This window comes from Hyperolius riggenbachi, chromosome 5 (genome assembly GCF_040937935.1).
Source record: "Hyperolius riggenbachi isolate aHypRig1 chromosome 5, aHypRig1.pri, whole genome shotgun sequence".
Lineage (NCBI taxonomy): Eukaryota > Metazoa > Chordata > Amphibia > Anura > Hyperoliidae > Hyperolius > Hyperolius riggenbachi.
The window spans coordinates 333,007,682-333,026,420 of NC_090650.1; the positions used below are offsets into that span (position 1 = coordinate 333,007,682).

The 18,739-nt window shown below is 41.8% G+C and overlaps 1 protein-coding gene and 1 long non-coding RNA gene across 7 annotated transcripts in view; one reads left to right on the forward strand and one right to left on the reverse strand.

The window, feature by feature from the left end:
* Positions 1-18,739, reverse strand: part of NOL4 (nucleolar protein 4) — a 401,146-nt gene that overhangs the window by 228,582 nt on the left and 153,825 nt on the right. The window contains exon 1 of one of the 6 annotated variants that reach the window (XM_068237328.1): positions 14,744-14,929. The exons of the other annotated variants lie outside the window; for them this stretch is intronic. Within the exon in view, the coding sequence (XP_068093429.1) occupies positions 14,744-14,782 (39 nt within the window). The 5' untranslated portion in view covers positions 14,783-14,929. Of the gene's footprint in view, positions 1-14,743; positions 14,930-18,739 lie in introns of those variants that run through there. 6 annotated transcript variants of the gene reach the window in all.
* LOC137517722 (uncharacterized) overlaps positions 15,915-18,739 on the forward strand; it is a 58,038-nt gene continuing 55,213 nt past the window's right edge. Inside the window, exon 1 of the long non-coding RNA XR_011020635.1 lies at positions 15,915-16,048. This is a non-coding gene — a long non-coding RNA (uncharacterized lncRNA). The remainder of the gene's footprint in view (positions 16,049-18,739) is intronic.

Consider the following 18,739-nt stretch of genomic DNA (forward strand, 5'->3'; position numbering starts at 1 on the left):
CTACTGAAGTGGGCAACACCTCAGAAGGACTTGGGGGGCAGGAGACATCTCCTACACGTTCTGCACCCTTTGGGAGGAACTCGGAGGTCTCCAGGACATCAGACAAGACCTCAGGAACATCATTTTCCAAGTTTTCTAAGAAGGATTCTGAACTATCCATGTTACAGGGCAAAACTGGAACTTTATTTTGTGGACAGGGCAGATGTCCCAGGGAAGGTTCCACCATAAACTGAGACTGAATTTCATTATCATGAGCGGAACGTACAGGAATATTTACTGGAACACACACTGACTCCCTAACTTTAATCTCACTGCACCCAGAATTCTGCATAGCAGTCAAACTAGCTTGCAACTCCAAAACTGCAGAAAAACAGGTGAGTATAGTAGCAATACCTAGACAAGCCTCTAGGGACACTGCAGGAGACTCTAAACAAGGCCATATTAACTCATCCAGAGTACAGGGTGCAGAATCAGCATTTTTCTCATAACAAGAAAGGGACTCACAAATGTCAGTGCGTGTGGAGATCATGTTTTCATTCATGGTACAGGGCAGATTCAGAGAAAGCTTCTCTGGGCAAAGCAAAGAAGCTTCAGCATCAGATTCGCAAAACCGAAGCGCCGTCTCACTCTTAGATTCAGCTAACAATGTCAAATCCGAGGAGTCAGAACGCAAAACTTGCGAATCAAAAATCGCTTTAGGTTGTGAAACTGACGCTTCCATAGCGCAAACCTCCGCGATCTGCGGGGCAGACTGTAAGGCGTTCAGGACAGAAACACTGGAGCAACTGTCACCAGGCAACGGGCCCTTACAGGTGTGAACAGGGTGAGACAAAGACGCATTTGCAGTAGAAATAGCGACAAAATCAGAAAAAACTTTATTAGACATATTAATTTTACTTTTGATGCTGCATAATTTAGGAATTTTCCCCATAGCAGGATCACAGATGGAAGATCTTAAAGATCTGTCTCTAAATGACAAGGGGTCCCACACATCCTTGAGAAAACTGGCACATTCATGCTGATCACAATCTGCAGGAACATCCGAGAAACAGGCATTAGATCGCATAGATTCAAACTGCACACAGTCAGGAGAGAATCTTTCAGGATTCGCACAGGAATCAACCACAGTGGTACACCCATTCATTTCAGATCGCACAATGTCAAGACTCACATGCTTTACCCCCAAAAGGCAGGAACAATCATCCGGCAAAGATGTCTCTTTATTGGAATCAATTGATTGGTGTGTGTGCAACTCATCCAAAATAGTCTGCCACACATAAATCACCAGATCCAAATCACCCTCGTCACATTCATCGGAATCAATCAAAAGGTACATAGAATCGAGACAATCATTCAAGACATCTTCGCTTTTTGCGATGTAAAAATCGCAAAAGGCTTTCCAATCAAAATCAAATTCCTCCATCAAGGCCCCAATGTCCCATGAGGCAAATGGAGGTTCAAACAAGCCAGTATCCAGATAATCTCCATATGGGTGGAGTTCAGGAACAAGAACAGATTTTTTAACTGCTTTAATATAGTGTGCGATCCTACCTATAATAGGATCCACATAAGCTTTGGATTGGGGCAAAAAACCCGGAGACTGAGCAACATCATTGTAAACATCATCATACTGAATGGTTTTGCACATTTCAGACTTGACAGAAATAACCTCTTTATTTGTGGTTGCTATGGGCAATGAATCTTTTGGCTGACAAGCCAAATCAGCAGATTGGCCTGCAAGCACCAACTCATTAACATATGGTAATGCCAGAGAAATGTTTCATAAGCTAATCTGATCAGCATTTTGCACAGCAGGAAAAAACTCATCTCTGGTTTCAGAGTCCAGCATCTCAAACCTCTCAAAGACACAGGACCCATACTTGACCAAATCGTACAAATCGGAAATTCCCTCTACACTGGGAATTTCGGTTTGGCTGGTCATACTGTAACGATTGTGGAATTCTCTCCGTGATCAGCGCACAAGACGTGCGCTGACACTGCGGAAATCCTCCACAAGCGTATAATTTGAGGGAACCCAGCAAAAGGTGCAATGCACCTGTAGAGGGAAATTCCTGTCGACAGGTGGCGCTGTGGAGTGCAGAGGAACAGCTCCTCTGCCCTGCCACAGACGCCAGACAGGAATTGTACGAAGGGAAGAAACGTAGGACAAGATAGCCCTGAAAGAGAGAGATCAAAGCGACAGAGGGTATGTGTGTCCACCAATCTAGTCGCCACCCTGCGACGATAAACACACAACCATGAAGATAAAGTGAGAAGGCAATCGCCAGAGATGGCGATTGCTAACAGCGACACAAGACCGAATAAGCACAGATGAGGAATGTATGTATGTCCACCAATCTAGCCGCCAACCTGCGACGGTGGACACACAACAGAAGACACCAGGTGAGAACGCAATCGCAAGAGAAGCGATTGCGGAAGAGAATGAGCACAGGGACAGAATGTATGTATGTGCCCCAATCTAGTCGCCAACCCGCGACGGTGCACATACAACAGCAGATATGAAGTAGGAACGCAACCACGAGAGAGGCGATTGCCAGAGGTGACACAAGGCTACAGCAAGGCAGAGCCCGAGAGTAGCAAAAGCACAGCAAATCATACAATGAGGAGATAAGGAAAATAACAAACGCTAACTAAACGCGAACACCGCACTCATTCGCAACGGTGCACGCGTTTATGCGCGGTCTCCGCGTGTTAAGCACAACAGAGACAAGCACAGACAAACATGAAACAGAGGATGCGAGCGCTCGCTTAATGGTTACCTCACCAAGCCTCCAGCAAGCTTTCGTAGCAGACAAGACTGATACACGAAAACAGGAATAAGTGAGAGATAGGATCCACAGCACTAGCGCAAGAGGCTAGTGCGATCCAGGAAGACAGAACAGAAGGATCCACAGCACTAGCGCTCGGCGAGTACGATCTAGGCAAGACATATCAGATGAGATAGCTGGTAGCAACCGCTGCTCCAGCTATACTCCAAGAACAAAGGTCAGAACGACTTCCTGTCGACCACCGCTGGGACAGGACAATCGTAACAGACAAACAAAACAGATATGCAATCCTAACTTCACTAGGGAATCTGCCTAGTGCAGTCCCAGGAATACTCTAGGCTAATCTTCAAACAATGAGCAAAGGCTGACACTACAGGAGTGTTTCACAGGACTAACCCTTATGACCAGCCCAGATCTGTGATATCACATGGTATATATAGAGCAAGCCTACAAAGGATGTGGCTAGGCAATCTGCATGACAAACGTATGCAAATTCCTCAGCAGCAAGCTGCAAAACTGACAAAAGGTCTCTCTTCCAGAGACCTGCAGAATGCAGACCTGAACAGTGGTCAAAAAACTGCCTTATCAGTTTGTATGCTGTAGAAAGCTGATGCATTGAACCCTCCCACTTGACAGTCCAGAAGGACTGTGCTACAGCCTAAAGCTGGTAAATGTCAATAGTAACAATGGAGAAAATGTAAAATCTTTGAAGGATTTATTCATATGAAAATTACTGATGCAGAGCTTTATAAAGAAGGCTAAAGATGCAGTCTAAAGTTAACTCTCCTGAAAACAGATGCTTGCTCTTTTAGTGACAGTAAACAGCTCCTGAGCAACCAACCACTAGAAGACACTGGCCTCAATTCACTAAGGTTATCTCCTGTCTTTAATAACGTTTCTATAGTTATCACCATGGTGTTAAGGCATGTAGTATTCAGGAAACATTTTACCTCAGGCAAACCTAAAGTTAGCTCTTCTGTCTTTAAGTTAACTCTTCAATCCTTAAAATAACTCCAGAATCCTAGTCAGGCTGTTAATTAACTGCGTGTGAAAATAACTACAAAGGAGGTAACTTAACTACAGAGGAGGTAAATTAAGGAATGAAGAGATAAGATAACTCTCTCACTGCGTGGTGGTAAGTTTTCTCTTGCCTTATTATCTCCATCATGATCTTAGTGAATTGAGGCCACTGGCTCCTATGCAATTAGTTTTTTCACCTGAGTTTTCCCCAAGGTGATAATTTTTCATCTTCTATTTAGAATAACTTTCCAGTACTTTGCAATTGAAAAAGTACCAAAAAGTAGGGGGAAAAGTACTTTTGCTTGTCAGTGATTTAAAAGGTATTTTATTTACAAGTTTGAAAATATCACTTAGGTGATAACTCAGGAGAAAAAGTTAATTGCATATGGGCCACTGTAGTGTTCGAAGAGACCAAGGCCCATATGCAATTCACTTTTTCCCCTTAGTTTTCTCCTAGGAGATAATTTTCCATCTTTGATTTAAAATACATTTTCAGCACTTTGCAATGGAAAAAGTACCAAAATGTAGGTTAAAAATATTGTCAAAATTATTTTGTGTACTTTTTGCTTGCTGGTGGTGTGAAAATCATATTATTGACAAGTTTAAAAATATAACCTAGGAGAAAACGCAGGAGAAAAAATGAATTACATATGGGCCCAGTTCTCTATTACAGTCATAAGTTCTTTATAATAATAAGAGGCATTATTAGGCAGGTATCCACGGCAACAAAGAACATCAGGACCGATCCAGGACAGGTGAGTTATCTTCAGTAACTTGTTCAGTAAATGCGTGCTTTTTAGGTTTGCTGTGCTAATACGTTTGAGAAGTCTTCAGTCTAAGGCAGGGGTGTCAAACTCAATCATGTAAGGGGCCAAAATCTAAAACATAGTCTAATGCTAGGTACACACCATACAATTTCTAGCAGATTTAACTGCCAGATCGATTGGAAAATTGATAAAAATTCAGATCGGACATGTTGGAAAAAAACAATCTGGCAAGTAAATCTGCCAGGAAATTGTATAATGTGTACCTAGCATAAGTCACGGGCCAAACTGTCTCAAGTAACGTGGCTTAACTATAGTGATAGGCGGGAGGGGCTCCTTCCCTTCCCCTTCTGCAGAATGGCACAGTGAAGTAGTTTAATATTTACCTGCTCCAGTACTGTGTCGGGTCTCCTCTGATCTTCCTGACAGACTCTATGCTGCATGCCTCTGGCTCCTGAGGCATGTCACGTGATCAGAAGCGGCAGGTATGGAAGTACAAAGTGTGCAGCTGCTAGGAAGAACAGGAGAGGGACGACATATCGCTGGAGCAGGTAAATAAAGGTGTGTGCATTTAACCAGCCACATGGGGGGATCTGGATCCAAGGAGGGGGCCCCATAATAATTTTTGCAAAGAGGGTACCATGTTTTTTTTTACTGTGTTTTAACCAGAAACACAGTTAACCTCTGGATGGGAAGGCAATGTACTGTCATTCTTTTCGGCTTACAATCATTTTAAGTTCTCAAGGGCCACATAAAATAGCTGCATTCGAGGGCCACACTCAGCCCACGAGCCTTGTGTTTGACATATGTGGTCTAAGAATTTCCTATGTAAATACGTACAAAACCAGCTCCCAAATAACTAACAAAATGGTCCCAATACATCTATTGTTTTCTTACTGTGCAGGACTGCCTCTGATGGAAAAGCGGGAATATAGCATAAAATAAATAAATAAAGAGTTGGTGATTTATCATGCTCCAATACCAGTTCCTCAGCTCATTGACTTGCATGGCAGTTGAGGACAGAAAGGCCACATTAAAGCAATAATGGATATGATGAATTACCCAAAGAGAAACGGAGAGGAAGACAGAATGAGTACATCTGATTGGTAATATAAGCACACTCAAATGCCACTACATACAGTATATAATGCCACTGCCTGTACTAAGCTATGTATACTCATAATCTTAACCCTTTCTGTCTCCAAAGATTATAGGCTGAGCCATATTCAATGGAAGCAACAGCAGATCTAGTCAGAATTTATTCATGCATATAAAATTAAGGTTTCCCTCTGTGTTGTCACATGCCATGTGCCCCCAAATACAAGACTGAAGGAGTTATGTGTCTCCTAGATACAATAATTCAGTAGCTAGGTCCCCAGAAATGAGTATTAGTCTGATATCAGATATAAGTGTCTAAAGCTCTGTACATATGCATTAGGCCCCTTTCAAACTGGGATGTTGCGTTACCTTGTTTTTACAGCAAGGTAACGTAACACCAATGAAAGTCTATGTGGCCTTTCATACTGGGAGGGTGTGATGCAATAGAAGTGACGTTTCCCGCCACCAGCGGACGCGAGGGAAACATCGCATTGGAAGCCGGCTTGTGCGAATGACTGGAAGTCATGAAAGTCTATGGCGCCACACTTATTTTATATCAATTGCCACAAGTATTTGCGTTGCCCATGCACAGAGGCGTATTTTGGCAATACATTTGCAATTCGTCTTTTGGCCACAGGAAATGAGCGCTAGAGAGCCTCACTTCCTGCTTGGCCTGACACCAGAATGGGGATTACCACGTATTAATGTGGAAATCCCTGAAAGCTGTTTTTGGCATTGCGTTGTGACCCTCGCATCGCAATGCAACACTAACACTGGTTAGCAGTGTGAAGCCGACCTCACTGCCATTGCTGGGCAGCCAAAAATCACTAGAAAAGTTGTCCTACGACGGTAAAAGAAAGCGATTATCATCCATGAAAACCGATCTGCCCTGGTGGATCGTATTGAATGATAATAAGCAATTGCTCCATTCAAAGTACTCAGGTGTGGCTAGTTACATACTTCCATTTTATTGCTTCCCTAATCTTCTGATTAGCAGACCATCATTATCCTGTCAAATGTGCTCTGACGTCATTCGTTTGGCGTTAACCATTGGGGATCACTCATGTACAGAGCTGAAGGACACATTCACAGTGATGCACTGTGGTGCAGCATAATGGCCGCTTTGTAATGCAGCTTGCCGCACTGCAATGCACCACCTATACCTTGTTCACAGTGCCGCGGGTGTGACGGCGTGTGCGCCATCGTTCTCAATTCAAGAATAGCGTTTAATATTTCTGGTTGACCGTAACATTTGATAAATATAACCAATGAATGACGCACGTTTAATCTTTCCCCAAAAATGATTGAAAACTCAGAAAAAACTGCTTGCATCTATAAATCAAGAGACTGACAATCTATCCTACACCATTCAACTTTTTTAAAAGTTACTTACAAAAAAAAAAAGCCATTACCAATCAACTTATTTAGATGAGAATTGAAAATGCAATCAAATTTCTCGCAAGTATAAAAAAAACTTTTTCAGTTCAATTTTTCAGTCCAATCAATTATTTTAATCAAATTGATGTAAAATGGAATCCTTTTATTGTATAGTGTGTGGCCACCTTTAGGGACATTAGATTGTCAGCAGCAGTTAGTGTCCTGAATTAATCAATGGTCTCCATAAAAGCTAAAGGCACAGGAGAAATGTGTCAAGACCTACACAAAACCTTATAACATATGAACACATTTCTGGAGAGCACCACTAACAAGAGTATGCCAAAACATGGGAGTCAATGCAAAGGCAAATCTGAAAAGAAGAGAGAAAGCAGCTCCATTATACAAAAGCCTGTGCACAGCTATGAATAGGTTCTTAACACACTCTAAACAAGCATATACAAGGTCACAGGAACATCATAAAAAACAATGCTACTACACATATCAGTGGACAACATCTGCTATTGTAAGTCCTCTGTCAGGATAAATACTTATCCCCCAGAGGGTCAAAGACCAAGGTCTCCATCACCAAATGCACAGTAGGCTACACATACTTACCAATAAAAAACAAGTGCAGAAAAATTGAAGCCACAGTATTTAGTCTGCTTTTTATAACATAATACTGTATTTATATGTTTTGAACAAATTACAATAATTGTATATGGTGCATTTTTCTCTTATTATTATTTTTTTTTTATTGGTGGCGTGTTTCTAGCCTACTGTTTACTTGGTGAGAGAGACCTGGGTCTTTAGCTCTCTGGGAAAGGAGTATTTATCTCAACTGAGTGCTTGAAACAGCAGATATTGTCCATTGATATGTCTATCTTCATGATGTTCCTGTAACCTTAAATGTGCTTATTCAATAGAGTGGGGGAATGGGAGGGCTTAATTCTAACCTTCTTATAAAGGGATCTATCGTGTAGATCAGGTGTTTTTGAAGCTACAAGACATGGAAGTGAAGACCATTATGGCCATACTTGTATTTATGACCCTTGTAAGGTAAACATCTGGGTGGTGAGGGTCACCAAGGGGAGACAAGGGAAGGGACATGAATATTGTCATTGTCAAAGTGTTGCTTGGGTGGAGGTTGGGCTTCCTGCTACTTAAAATGTGAATGAATAGGGGACATTTTGTTTAATACAATAGAAATATTGACTTTGTGTGGCTACTGACCCGCCAACTATAGAAAAGGTGTTTCTAAACTACATCCATACTCCAGGGCTCATCTCCTCTTTTTACTCGTCAATATGGTACAAAAAATTTGATGATATTACCCCTGCCATGTCCAAATGGCAAGAGAGATACGGCGATGTTTGGACTGTGGAGTGGGACGATATTTTTCTTGATCTTCTATCAATTGCGATATTAAAGAGAGGGGCTACAAAATTCTGTATGACTGGTATAGAACTCCTGCTCTCCTCTTTAAGATAGGTCTTCTCCCCACTGATTTATTTTAGAGGATGTGGTTGCCCTGCAAACCAGGAACATTGCTATTGGTCTTGCACGATTGTCCAGGCATTTTGGGCTAAATGCTTCTGCTTGGCCTCTTCAGTCCTGGATGCAGATATCCCTTCAAATCCATGGACGGCCTTATTCAGTAAGAGAATTCTTACTCTCACTAAGTTTGAGAACAAACTATTGGCACACTTCTGCAATGCAGCTAAAGCTATTATAGCAAAAGAATGGAGGTCTCCTCCATCCCTTATTCCTCCCTTACTCCTAAAATGACCCAATTCTACTGGATGGAAAAAAAATCACCTCTTCCCTGCTTGGCCAAGACGATCATTTTGACGAGGTGTGGCCCCCTTGGTCGACTCGATTTATTTATTCCCTTTGTAGCCGGTCAGCAGTCTCTTTGTACTTACATAGAGTGCCTTGTTCATTTTTGTTTTATTGCAACCTGGATCTACAGTCTTTCTTAATGTCTCCTGAACAAGATCTTGCATGCCCAATATCAGATGTACAGTATATTGTGATTTCAATTATTTGACAATTTTGCATTGTTTGTACTATTTTATTTTATCTAGCTTAATAAACTTTTGTTGAAAAAAAGGAAATACTGCTCTGCATTTGGGTCAAAATGCACAAGATTATGGTTGCATATATTAAATAAGTCACCAGTACAGTATTTCTGACAGTCTAATGAAGATTTATAATGTGATCCCTTTTATGACATGAAAAACATGTGTACCATCTGCAGATTTGCTATGCTTTTCTTGCAGTGCATCATTGTTATTAAGATGTGCCCTTCCAAGCAATGTTATAAGAAGCATACTATACTTGTATCTTGTTTTATCTTCCTTTTTCTATATATCTGAATTGTACGGTATTTGTTCTGCCACAACTGCTGGCATTAATTGTTCCTGTTTAGCTTACCATTATCCTCTATTCTCAAGTCTCTTCTCCAAGGTCTGTTTACCCAAACCATTATATTCCAAGATAAAAGAACCTCCAAGAAATGTGTATTGATACACACCCCTGTCACAGAGAGTGTGATTGGCATGCAGGGGGTGCTGGCTGAAAAGGCTGCCTCTTTGTCTGTCACTTAAAGCAACGAGAGGCAGGAAATAGCAGGACGGAAGGATGCAGCTCCGAGAGGCCAAAGACCGCGCATAGCAAGGTGCTGTGACAGAGATATTCTATACGATGCATAATAAGTCATATAAACAACAGCCTTCTAATATACAAATAAACAGTATCTTGCCTAATTGTCTTATGTTTTGCAGTGTACTTTGTAAGACAGGATTGCATAAATGTAACTATCCTGACAAAGTCAGTTATTTATCTGACAAACAAGCGCCATCTTGTTGCAAGGTCACATGGTACATCAGTGCACTCCATCACATAGCTGAAAATTCATGTATGACAATGTCTGTACTAACCAGGGTGTGGATTTGGAGTCGGAGTCAAGAAGTCGGATTTGGAGCAATTTTGGGTTCTTGGAGTCAGAGTCTGAGGTGTCTTTCACTTGAGGAGTAGGAGTCAGATGATTTTAGTACCAACTCCACAGCCCTGGTAAGTATTACACTAAGGAGTTGGAGTCAAGGAGTCGGAGCAATTTTGGGTACATCAGAGTCAGAGGTTTCATGAACTGAGGAGTCAGTGTTGGAGTAGGTACTAACACAGGGGTACAGTTGATGGACTGAGGCCCCTTTTACACATAACATAAGCATCCACATGTGATTTTTTTAGAGGGATTCACGTTTGCCACACATCTAATGCAAGTTAATGACACCGCATTTGACTTCTGTAATGTGTGAATTTTCGCTTCCAATTTTTCCTGCAGAAAAGAAGACCATACTGTATACTAATTGTAGCAGACAACAAAGGAATGTAAACAAAAGATAAAGTTAGAACCTCTTTGGATGTGGCAACAAGCTTTCCATCGAAGAACAAAGCGTTTAACCGTTTGAATGCTGTTCTGTTACAATTTTATTTTGTGTTAGTAGATTTTATGCTGTAAATAAGCTTTTAGAGCAAAGAAGACATGCGGAGTTTCATACCACTTTAAGAACTGCATTAAGTATTTGTGACATAGAATCAACAGGGTGTTTGAAAAATTCCTCCGAGATTTTTGTCACTATTGACATGATAACATTGTGCATCTGCCAAAGATTTTTTGGCTTCACATCTATGAGGCAAATTCCCCGTTCCACCACATCTCAAAGGTGCTCTACTGATTTGAAGTCTAGTGAATGTTGAAACCGTCTGAGTACAGAAAACTCATGATCATGTTCAAGAAACCAGTTTGATATGAACTTTGTGACTTGGTGCATTATCCTGCTGGAAATAGCCATCATAACATGGATACACTGTAATCATAAAGGGAAGGACATTGTCAACAACAACTCTCAAGTAAGCTATGTTGTTTAAATGATGCTCAATTGATAGCAAAAGGGCTCAAAGTGTTCAAAAAATGTCCCCTATACCATTATGCCACCACAACCAGCTTGAAATGTTGACACAAAGGTTGGATGGATGGATATTGAGACTTAACAGACCCGGCTACATTTTTTAAATATTGTCCAATTTTGGTAAGCCCGTATAAATTGTAGCCTTAGTTTCCTGTTCTTAGCTGACAGAAGTGGCTCCCAGTGTGCTTTTCTGCTGCTATAGCACATCTGTTTCAATGTTTCAAGTGTTTTCAGAGATGGTATTCTGCATATCTTGGTTGTATTTGGGCTACTGTTGCTTTTTGATCTTATCAGACCTGCTCATTCTCCGCTGACCTTAACAAGGCATTTTTCCATCCACTTAATTGCTTCTCACTTAATGTTTTTCCTTTTGCTGATTCTATAGGCTCTTTGTTTTCAGAAAAAGTAAAGTGTTTTCTTAGCGCATGGTAAAAAAAGGAAAAATTGGCTTGCCGCTCTGAAGTGCAAAAGTAAGTAACCTTAAAGGAGTTATCAAGGCTAATATTACCAAAATAAGCACTACTTACCCGGGGCTTCCTCCAGCCCCAAGCTCCAAGCATGTCCCTCGCCGCAGCTCTGCACGCAGCCATTCGCCGCAGCTCCCTCCCGGTCCCCGGCAATGACTTCAGGCCGACCTACAGGTCGGCCTGTACTGCGCCTGCGCTGTCAATCACCGCCACATGGACCGGAGCGGACTGCGCAGGGACAAAGGGGTCAATTCACAAAACCTCTCATAAATGAATAACCTAATTAATAAAAATAACCTTTCAGCACATTTACAAGCAAAATAATCACTCAAATTAAGTTGTTCCTGATTAATTTTATTTCAATATTACTATTCTTACCTTAACCACTTGCCGACCAGTGGATTTTACACTGATCGGTGCTGCGTGGGCTCTACAGCCCGCAGCACCGATCAGGAGTCCAGCAGGGCGATCAGACTACCCTCCTTTTTTCCCCACTAGGGGGATGTCCTGCTGGGGGGGTCTGATCGCCGCCGGCCATCTGCGTTTTGCGGGGGGGGCTTCTCAAAGCCCCCCTCCGCAGCCATTTCTGCCCTCACGCTCCTTACCTCCCTCCCTCCCTCTCTCCGTAATGCGCAGGACGGAGTTCCGTCCTGCGCATTGAAGGATAGGCTTCAGCCTATCATATGCCGGCGATCCCCGGCCAATCAGAGGCCGGGGATCGCCGATCTGCCTTACGGCGCTGCTGCGCAGCAGCGCCGTATGATGTAAACAGCGGGGATTTCTTCCCCGCCTGTTTACATTTTGCCGGAGAGCTGCGATCGGCGGCTCTCCGGCTGTTCACGGAGACACCCTCCGTGTTACTGACATGGAAAGGCCGCTCGATCGAGCGGCCGTTTCCATGGTAACCCGCAGACGACCAGTTTACGCCAATCGGCGTTAGCTGGTCGAAAAGAGGTTAATTATACTATATGTTTGCTCTATGGGAGCTTAAAAATGTAAAATAGATTAAGAGAAAGCAGATGAAAACTGTTGAAAAAGCATTGTAAATCATCCCCAATGTGTGAAAGGACCCTCAGGTGCTATTCACACTTGTCTTTGTGTTTAATGATTTTCCACATGCACGATTTTGCATTTTAGGGGGCATTCTTTTTGTAATAAACACTGCCTATAAGGGTTAATTTCCAAAAGCTCTGACAGCCTATGTTAATCATTATAAGTCACATGGGCTGATTCAGATATAATGCATTTTTTCACATGCAGAAAACAAGATCGGCAGCATGCTCCATTTTTCAGACACCTGTGCAAATGCAAGTTTTAAACACATGCACAAAATGCATGTGAAAACCACACAGTAAAGTGGAAACATACACAACATTTATCGCAACTTAAAATTTAGGTCTTTTTTGTATTAAAATCTATAGCATACATAAAACATTAAGACCTTAAGATATTTGTTCGTGAGATAAGGCCTTTTATTAATGTTTCTGTGATATATTGCTTTATTTGCACAGTGACTATGTGAAACAGACACAGACAGTATTTATGAATCAATACACCAGGGGGCAGTGTTCACAAAAAAAAATTCACAGAACTGCAGATAATAAAGAGCTGGGGAAAAAACATCCAGATTGGGACATCTTCAATGCAACAGCATCTAACTGGTAACTTAGGCCACGTTCACATTATGAAACGCGGATGGCCGTGCGTTCGGAACGTAACGCTTCCGAACGCACGCCATCCGCGCTTCTATGCGTTGCGTGGCTGATCCCATTCACCTGAAGTGAATGGGTCAGCCATGCGTTCCAGCAAAAAATGCGTGCTGGTCCGGAACGCATGCAGTGTGAACATCAGACAGTGCTGTCTATGTCTGATGTCGTGCGTGTCTGCCTCCTGCACGCCTTCCTGAAACGCGGATGGGAACACGTGCAATGTGAACGGGGCCTTACACAAACACAGTGTATTTTAATTGCAACATAACAATATACAAATACAATATACAAATTATTCAGAAAAATATAAACTGCCTGCTACAAGGCTGTATGTGGCAATGAAACTCCACTTTTATAAAAAGCATTTGCTGCAAACATGTTACAGGGCTGCACAAGCATTGTGTAGTTAATATAAATACATTACCTTTCCTCTGTAATGTGAATGCAGCTATAAATATCCCAAACTAATAATAAGCACAAACTGAACTTCTTTGCAAGCCTAGCGGATGCATGAACTGCCCAGAGCTGGCTATTTTGCTCAATGAGTAACCCAGCTGCACAGAGCAAGAGTGCTTGTTACTTACTTTCGACACCTGGGCTAAGCCATTGATTGGTCCCACATTCTGACACCCACATCTGCGAACACGTGGATTACAGCTCACAAGATTTGGACACAGCCGGCGCCACCATAGACCGTAATAGGAATTACGGTTATAGCAGCGCACAGTGAGTAACTTTGGCGCCGTCAGAAGACAAAGCTGAAGTTACTTTTAAAACACAATTATTCACCTAATTACATCATTCCCTACCATCCTTGTGGACCTGGAGGGGTAATAGTAATTAACGCCGCCGGGACTTGTGCAGCAGCAGGATAAGCCGTATATGGACTGTATCCTGCGCCCAAGTCTCCCGGAGGCGATCTCATTCGTATGCCCAGATCTGACAGTTTCTCAGTAATGTGTAATAGTCACGTTTTGTATGTACAAAAAAACTGTAAGCAAGGTGAAATAATGTTTGTCACTAGTCTTTCCATTTGTGGAAAGAATTCCTTTTTCTCCAGAAATGCTATTCACTTGAATGACTGCTTCCTCACATAATAACAGAGTAGGTATAATCCATCTCAGTACTACACATACAGTATACAAATAATGGTCACTGTCATGTTTCTAGGGCAGATACACAGATCTCCAGGTACTGATCTCTAGATCTCTCCAAAAAGAGAGGTCATATAATAAAAATGATTAGCCTCCATTATCACAAAGGTGTGTGATGATAACAACATCCTGCTTGTGTTCTACTGCTTGCTACACACAAGCCGATTATCAGGTTATGTAACTTCAATGCTAAAGTTAAATCCTCACTTCTTTCATCTCCACAAAATGTTAAAGCTTTAGGCCTACAACAACCAGTCGCTCGGCTAAAATTGTAGCACAAAATATGCTGGTCCAGTTCCTCTAAATATCCCACTGTGAGTCCAGCAGAACAGAACCACTTTGCTATTTTCTTAAAGTGCATGTGAACTGAGAAGAATAAGATGCTTGTACTTACCTGTCCATCGGTTTGGTGCGGGTCTGCTCCAACCTCCATTTGCCGCTCAGACTAAGCTTTGTCCACAGTTACTTCCTGTAGCTTTGCGCTCGGACCCAGCTAGGCAAAGCTGCACTTCTCAAGTCTGTATGCCCAGAACGCTCTCGAACGCTCACGCTTCCAGATGCGCTATAGACAAAGCTTTGTAACTTTATGCTAAAATCTACAGGATACTACAGTATGTTTTGTAATCATTTGGAAAATGTAATAAAGTTCGTTTAAAATAAAAAAATAAAAAAGCAATGATTTTGGACTACCTGAAGTAAAACTAGCTTGCCAACAGAAAATACTTTCTGTCTTTTATTGGATATTTGTACTGAGAAAATGACAGCTATAACCTGTATAGAGAGAGTGACAGCTGTAACCTGGTTACTATGGGAAACCCGGTCAGCTCTTTTCCTCATGTGCCTAGGTCTCTTTCCACTGAACGTGGCGAGCTATGCAGGGTTGCAGTCAGCCTGTGCGTGTCCCCAGGAAGAGGTTATCTGGGGAAGTCTAGATATTCTTATGGTTTAGATTTCCTTCCTCTGGCACGCGCTGTCTTAGTTGTGATCCTCTTCACCGCACGTTAAATGATTTAGTGATCCTATTTCGTCTCCTGAGGCAGGTTGCTTCTATCTTGCTTTAATTAATAAATAAGCCAGTAAAATGCACCCTCTCTATGCAGGAAAGAACAATATCAGGGGGACACAGCCAGTGAGCTGAGCGCTCTCATTTCTAAGATTCAAGGTATAAATTTAAAGTTATATTAAAGTACATGTATAAAACATACACCACTCTCTGCAGCAAGTTTAGACTATTGCACAGTAAAGTATTACTTCAGTTTACAATATTAATATCTGTACTTAGTTAATGGCATCATTAAAAAAATGTCCCCAGTGTCTGACCAGTCCGTTCTGAACGGAATTTCCTGCTTGCGCAGATCGCCGGAGGCGATCGGAGGGGGTGGGGGGGATGCCGCTCAGCGGCTATCATGTAGCTAGCGCTAGGCTAGCTACATGGTTTTTAAAAAAAAAATTAAAAGTGCTGCGCCACCCCGTTGCCGGCCAAATTGGAACGGCAAGGAAAAAGCAGTTAGTAAATGGTAGTTGCTCTGTCCAACTGCCAAAAAAAAGTGTACAGCGAGCAGGGAGGCTGGCTGGCATATTTGTATAAATCCTTTTCAGGGAGTGTCATTATAAAGAATAAAGGCCATGCTGAGAATCTCCCATGAGGAAACGAGCTGGTCCAAAACCTGTCGGTTTTGTCAGATTACTACTACCTACTGTAAGTGACAGAAACATAGGAGAAAGTAATTTATGGCTCATTTTACTCTGGAAGAAACAGAGATTGATGTAGATTTATTTAAACCCCTGGTCACAATTGCATTTGACTAACTTCTTAGGATCAATTCTGAAGCAGGGAAATAAATTTCAAACATATTTGAATCAAATCACCTGCGGTGATTAAAATCTATCATACTGATCACATTCTGAATCGTAGGCTACAGTTATAAACAGGCAGAAAGTGTGTGTTGAGGTTACCCTCAGCTACATTTGGAGCAAACTGATGACACTTTAAGGAAACAAGATATATCATATTTTATTTGTTTATGAAATTTGTTCCGAAGAGTAGAGCTTTTTAAGTTTTGTATAGCTCATAAAATTACTTGGTAGACTCAGAAGCTTAGAAGCAAGTAAGAAAAAAGACTTGAAAATGTCAAGTTAGCATATCATCTGCATATTAATGAAGTACTCCTCAGCCTTTAGTCAGTGGGAGCCATGGTAGTCAGTGGGAGCCATGGTAGTGGTCTCTCAATCAGGGGAGCACTGCTGTGCCCGTCTCCCTGAAGTATACATATAAGGACCATAGACTGATGTATGTGGCATTTCTCATTCAATCAGTCAAGTCCGCACCAACATGTAGATTAGAACATCCCATAATAGTAGAGAGTATGGGATGTTCTAATCTACATGTTAGAGACTAAGTTCTCCATGTGGTCCGTTTAGCTTTTTGCAAAATTTGATTGGCTGTGGAATCTTGTCAGTGATTGGCTGTTGGTGTAGGGGGTGACTATTTAAATGCATTATGTGCACTTTAGAGTATAACATCGCTTGATACAGCTTGAGAAAGGTCTGAGGACCGAAACAGCGCTGCTGTCGCTGAAAATGCCTGTTATGCTGATTCTTAACCAATAAAAGAGCTAAAGTACTATTTGATGGTGCGGACTTGACTGATTGAAGGAGACGGTGGAAGTGTCTGAGTGTGCAGAGGCACTGCAAGTTCCAGCACATCGCCTTTTTCCCTTCGTGGGTGCTTGCTACACACTGCTTTACTGTGGCATTTCTCATGACTTCTCTAATTTTTTCATGTCAACTTAGAATATCTTTCATTTCTTTACAGCAAATGTAATTTTATCCAAAGATTTAGTAGTAACGCATTCCGAATACCTAATTGCAGGCGCAGTGATAGAAATACATTGTCAAAGTAAACTCTGATATAGTAAACCTCTGGATATCGTAAACTCAGTCCTCAGGTCCTAGGAAATGTGTCTGTATAAATATACAATGTATGACCAATTCTGATATAGTAAACTACTTTTCCCGGTCCCTTGGAGTTTACCATAAAGGGAATCTACTGTTTACCATAAAGGGATTCTACTGTATGTACTTTGAGCAAATCTCACAAAGAATCAAGACCAACATATAACAAGTGAGTATACAAATTTTGATTGTACAATGAATCTAAAATGGTTTTTAAAGTAATTATTTCTTGACAATGTTTTTCCGCTTTCTGGATACTCGGGTGAAACCAGAAATAAATAGAGCATTTACTGATAACGAATGGAGTTATGTATATTGAACGGTTAAAGAGAACCTATACTGAGAAGGATATGGATTTTTCCTTTTTCAATAATACCAGTTGCCTGACTCTCCTGCTGATCCTGTGTCTCTAATACCTTTAGCCACAGTCCCTCAACAAGCATGCAGATCAGGTGCTCTGACTGAAGTCAGACTGGATTAGATTTTATGCACTCCTGGATAACTGGCCACCACTAAATGCACACAAAAATTCTCCCTGCAAATTCAGCAAAGTCACATCTGCTGATTCACTGGCCATTTGGCAACCAACACCATGGTCCCATATAATTCATGTGAGGGGTCTAAATGATTGCCACCTATTAGCAAAAGTCTAACTTTACACAATGTTTTATTTACAAAGATGCATTGTATTGGCTTAAGCATTACTTTATTATTATTATTTTATAGTGCCAACGTCTTCCTTAGTGCTGTACAACATACAAAAACATACAATAATGGAGAGCATAGATACATGAGCACTATCACTTTCAGTTGTATTAGCCACAATTGTTAAATATGATTTCATTTCTTAAAGTGAACCTAAAGTCAACAAAAAAAATGAGATTAACTCACCTGGGGCTTCCCTCAGCCCCCTGCAGACGATCGGTGCCCTCGCAGCCCCGCTTCCTGGCCGCAATAGCAGCATAGGGGGCGATATACAGGCTGGGAACGCGAACAATCAATCGCGTTCCCATGCCTGTCGGCCGGTGACGGCCAAACCGGAAGTGTGCAGAAGCATCTGAGCGGGGCTGCGAGGGCACCGATTGGCTGCAGGGGGCTGAGGGAAGCCCCAGGTGAGTTAATCTAAATTTTTTTTGTTGACTTTAGGTTCACTTTAAAATTTAAGCCCAGGCAAGTCATAAAACATGTTTCTGTACCTTAACAGCATCCCAGTCTAATTCAACCCTTTCAGTTGTAATGAGGTAGCCACATACCAATCTGGTCACATGATCAACTTACCCCAGTTTTTCATTTAATTGATACACCTAGAAGGCAGCATGGTGTGTGCAGGCAACAGGAAGTCCCTGCATCTGCACCAGTCTGGGAGCAAGGGAGGGTTTTCCACCTACTGTATAATGTTAGTCACAAATATGGTGTGTAGGTGGAACAATCCACA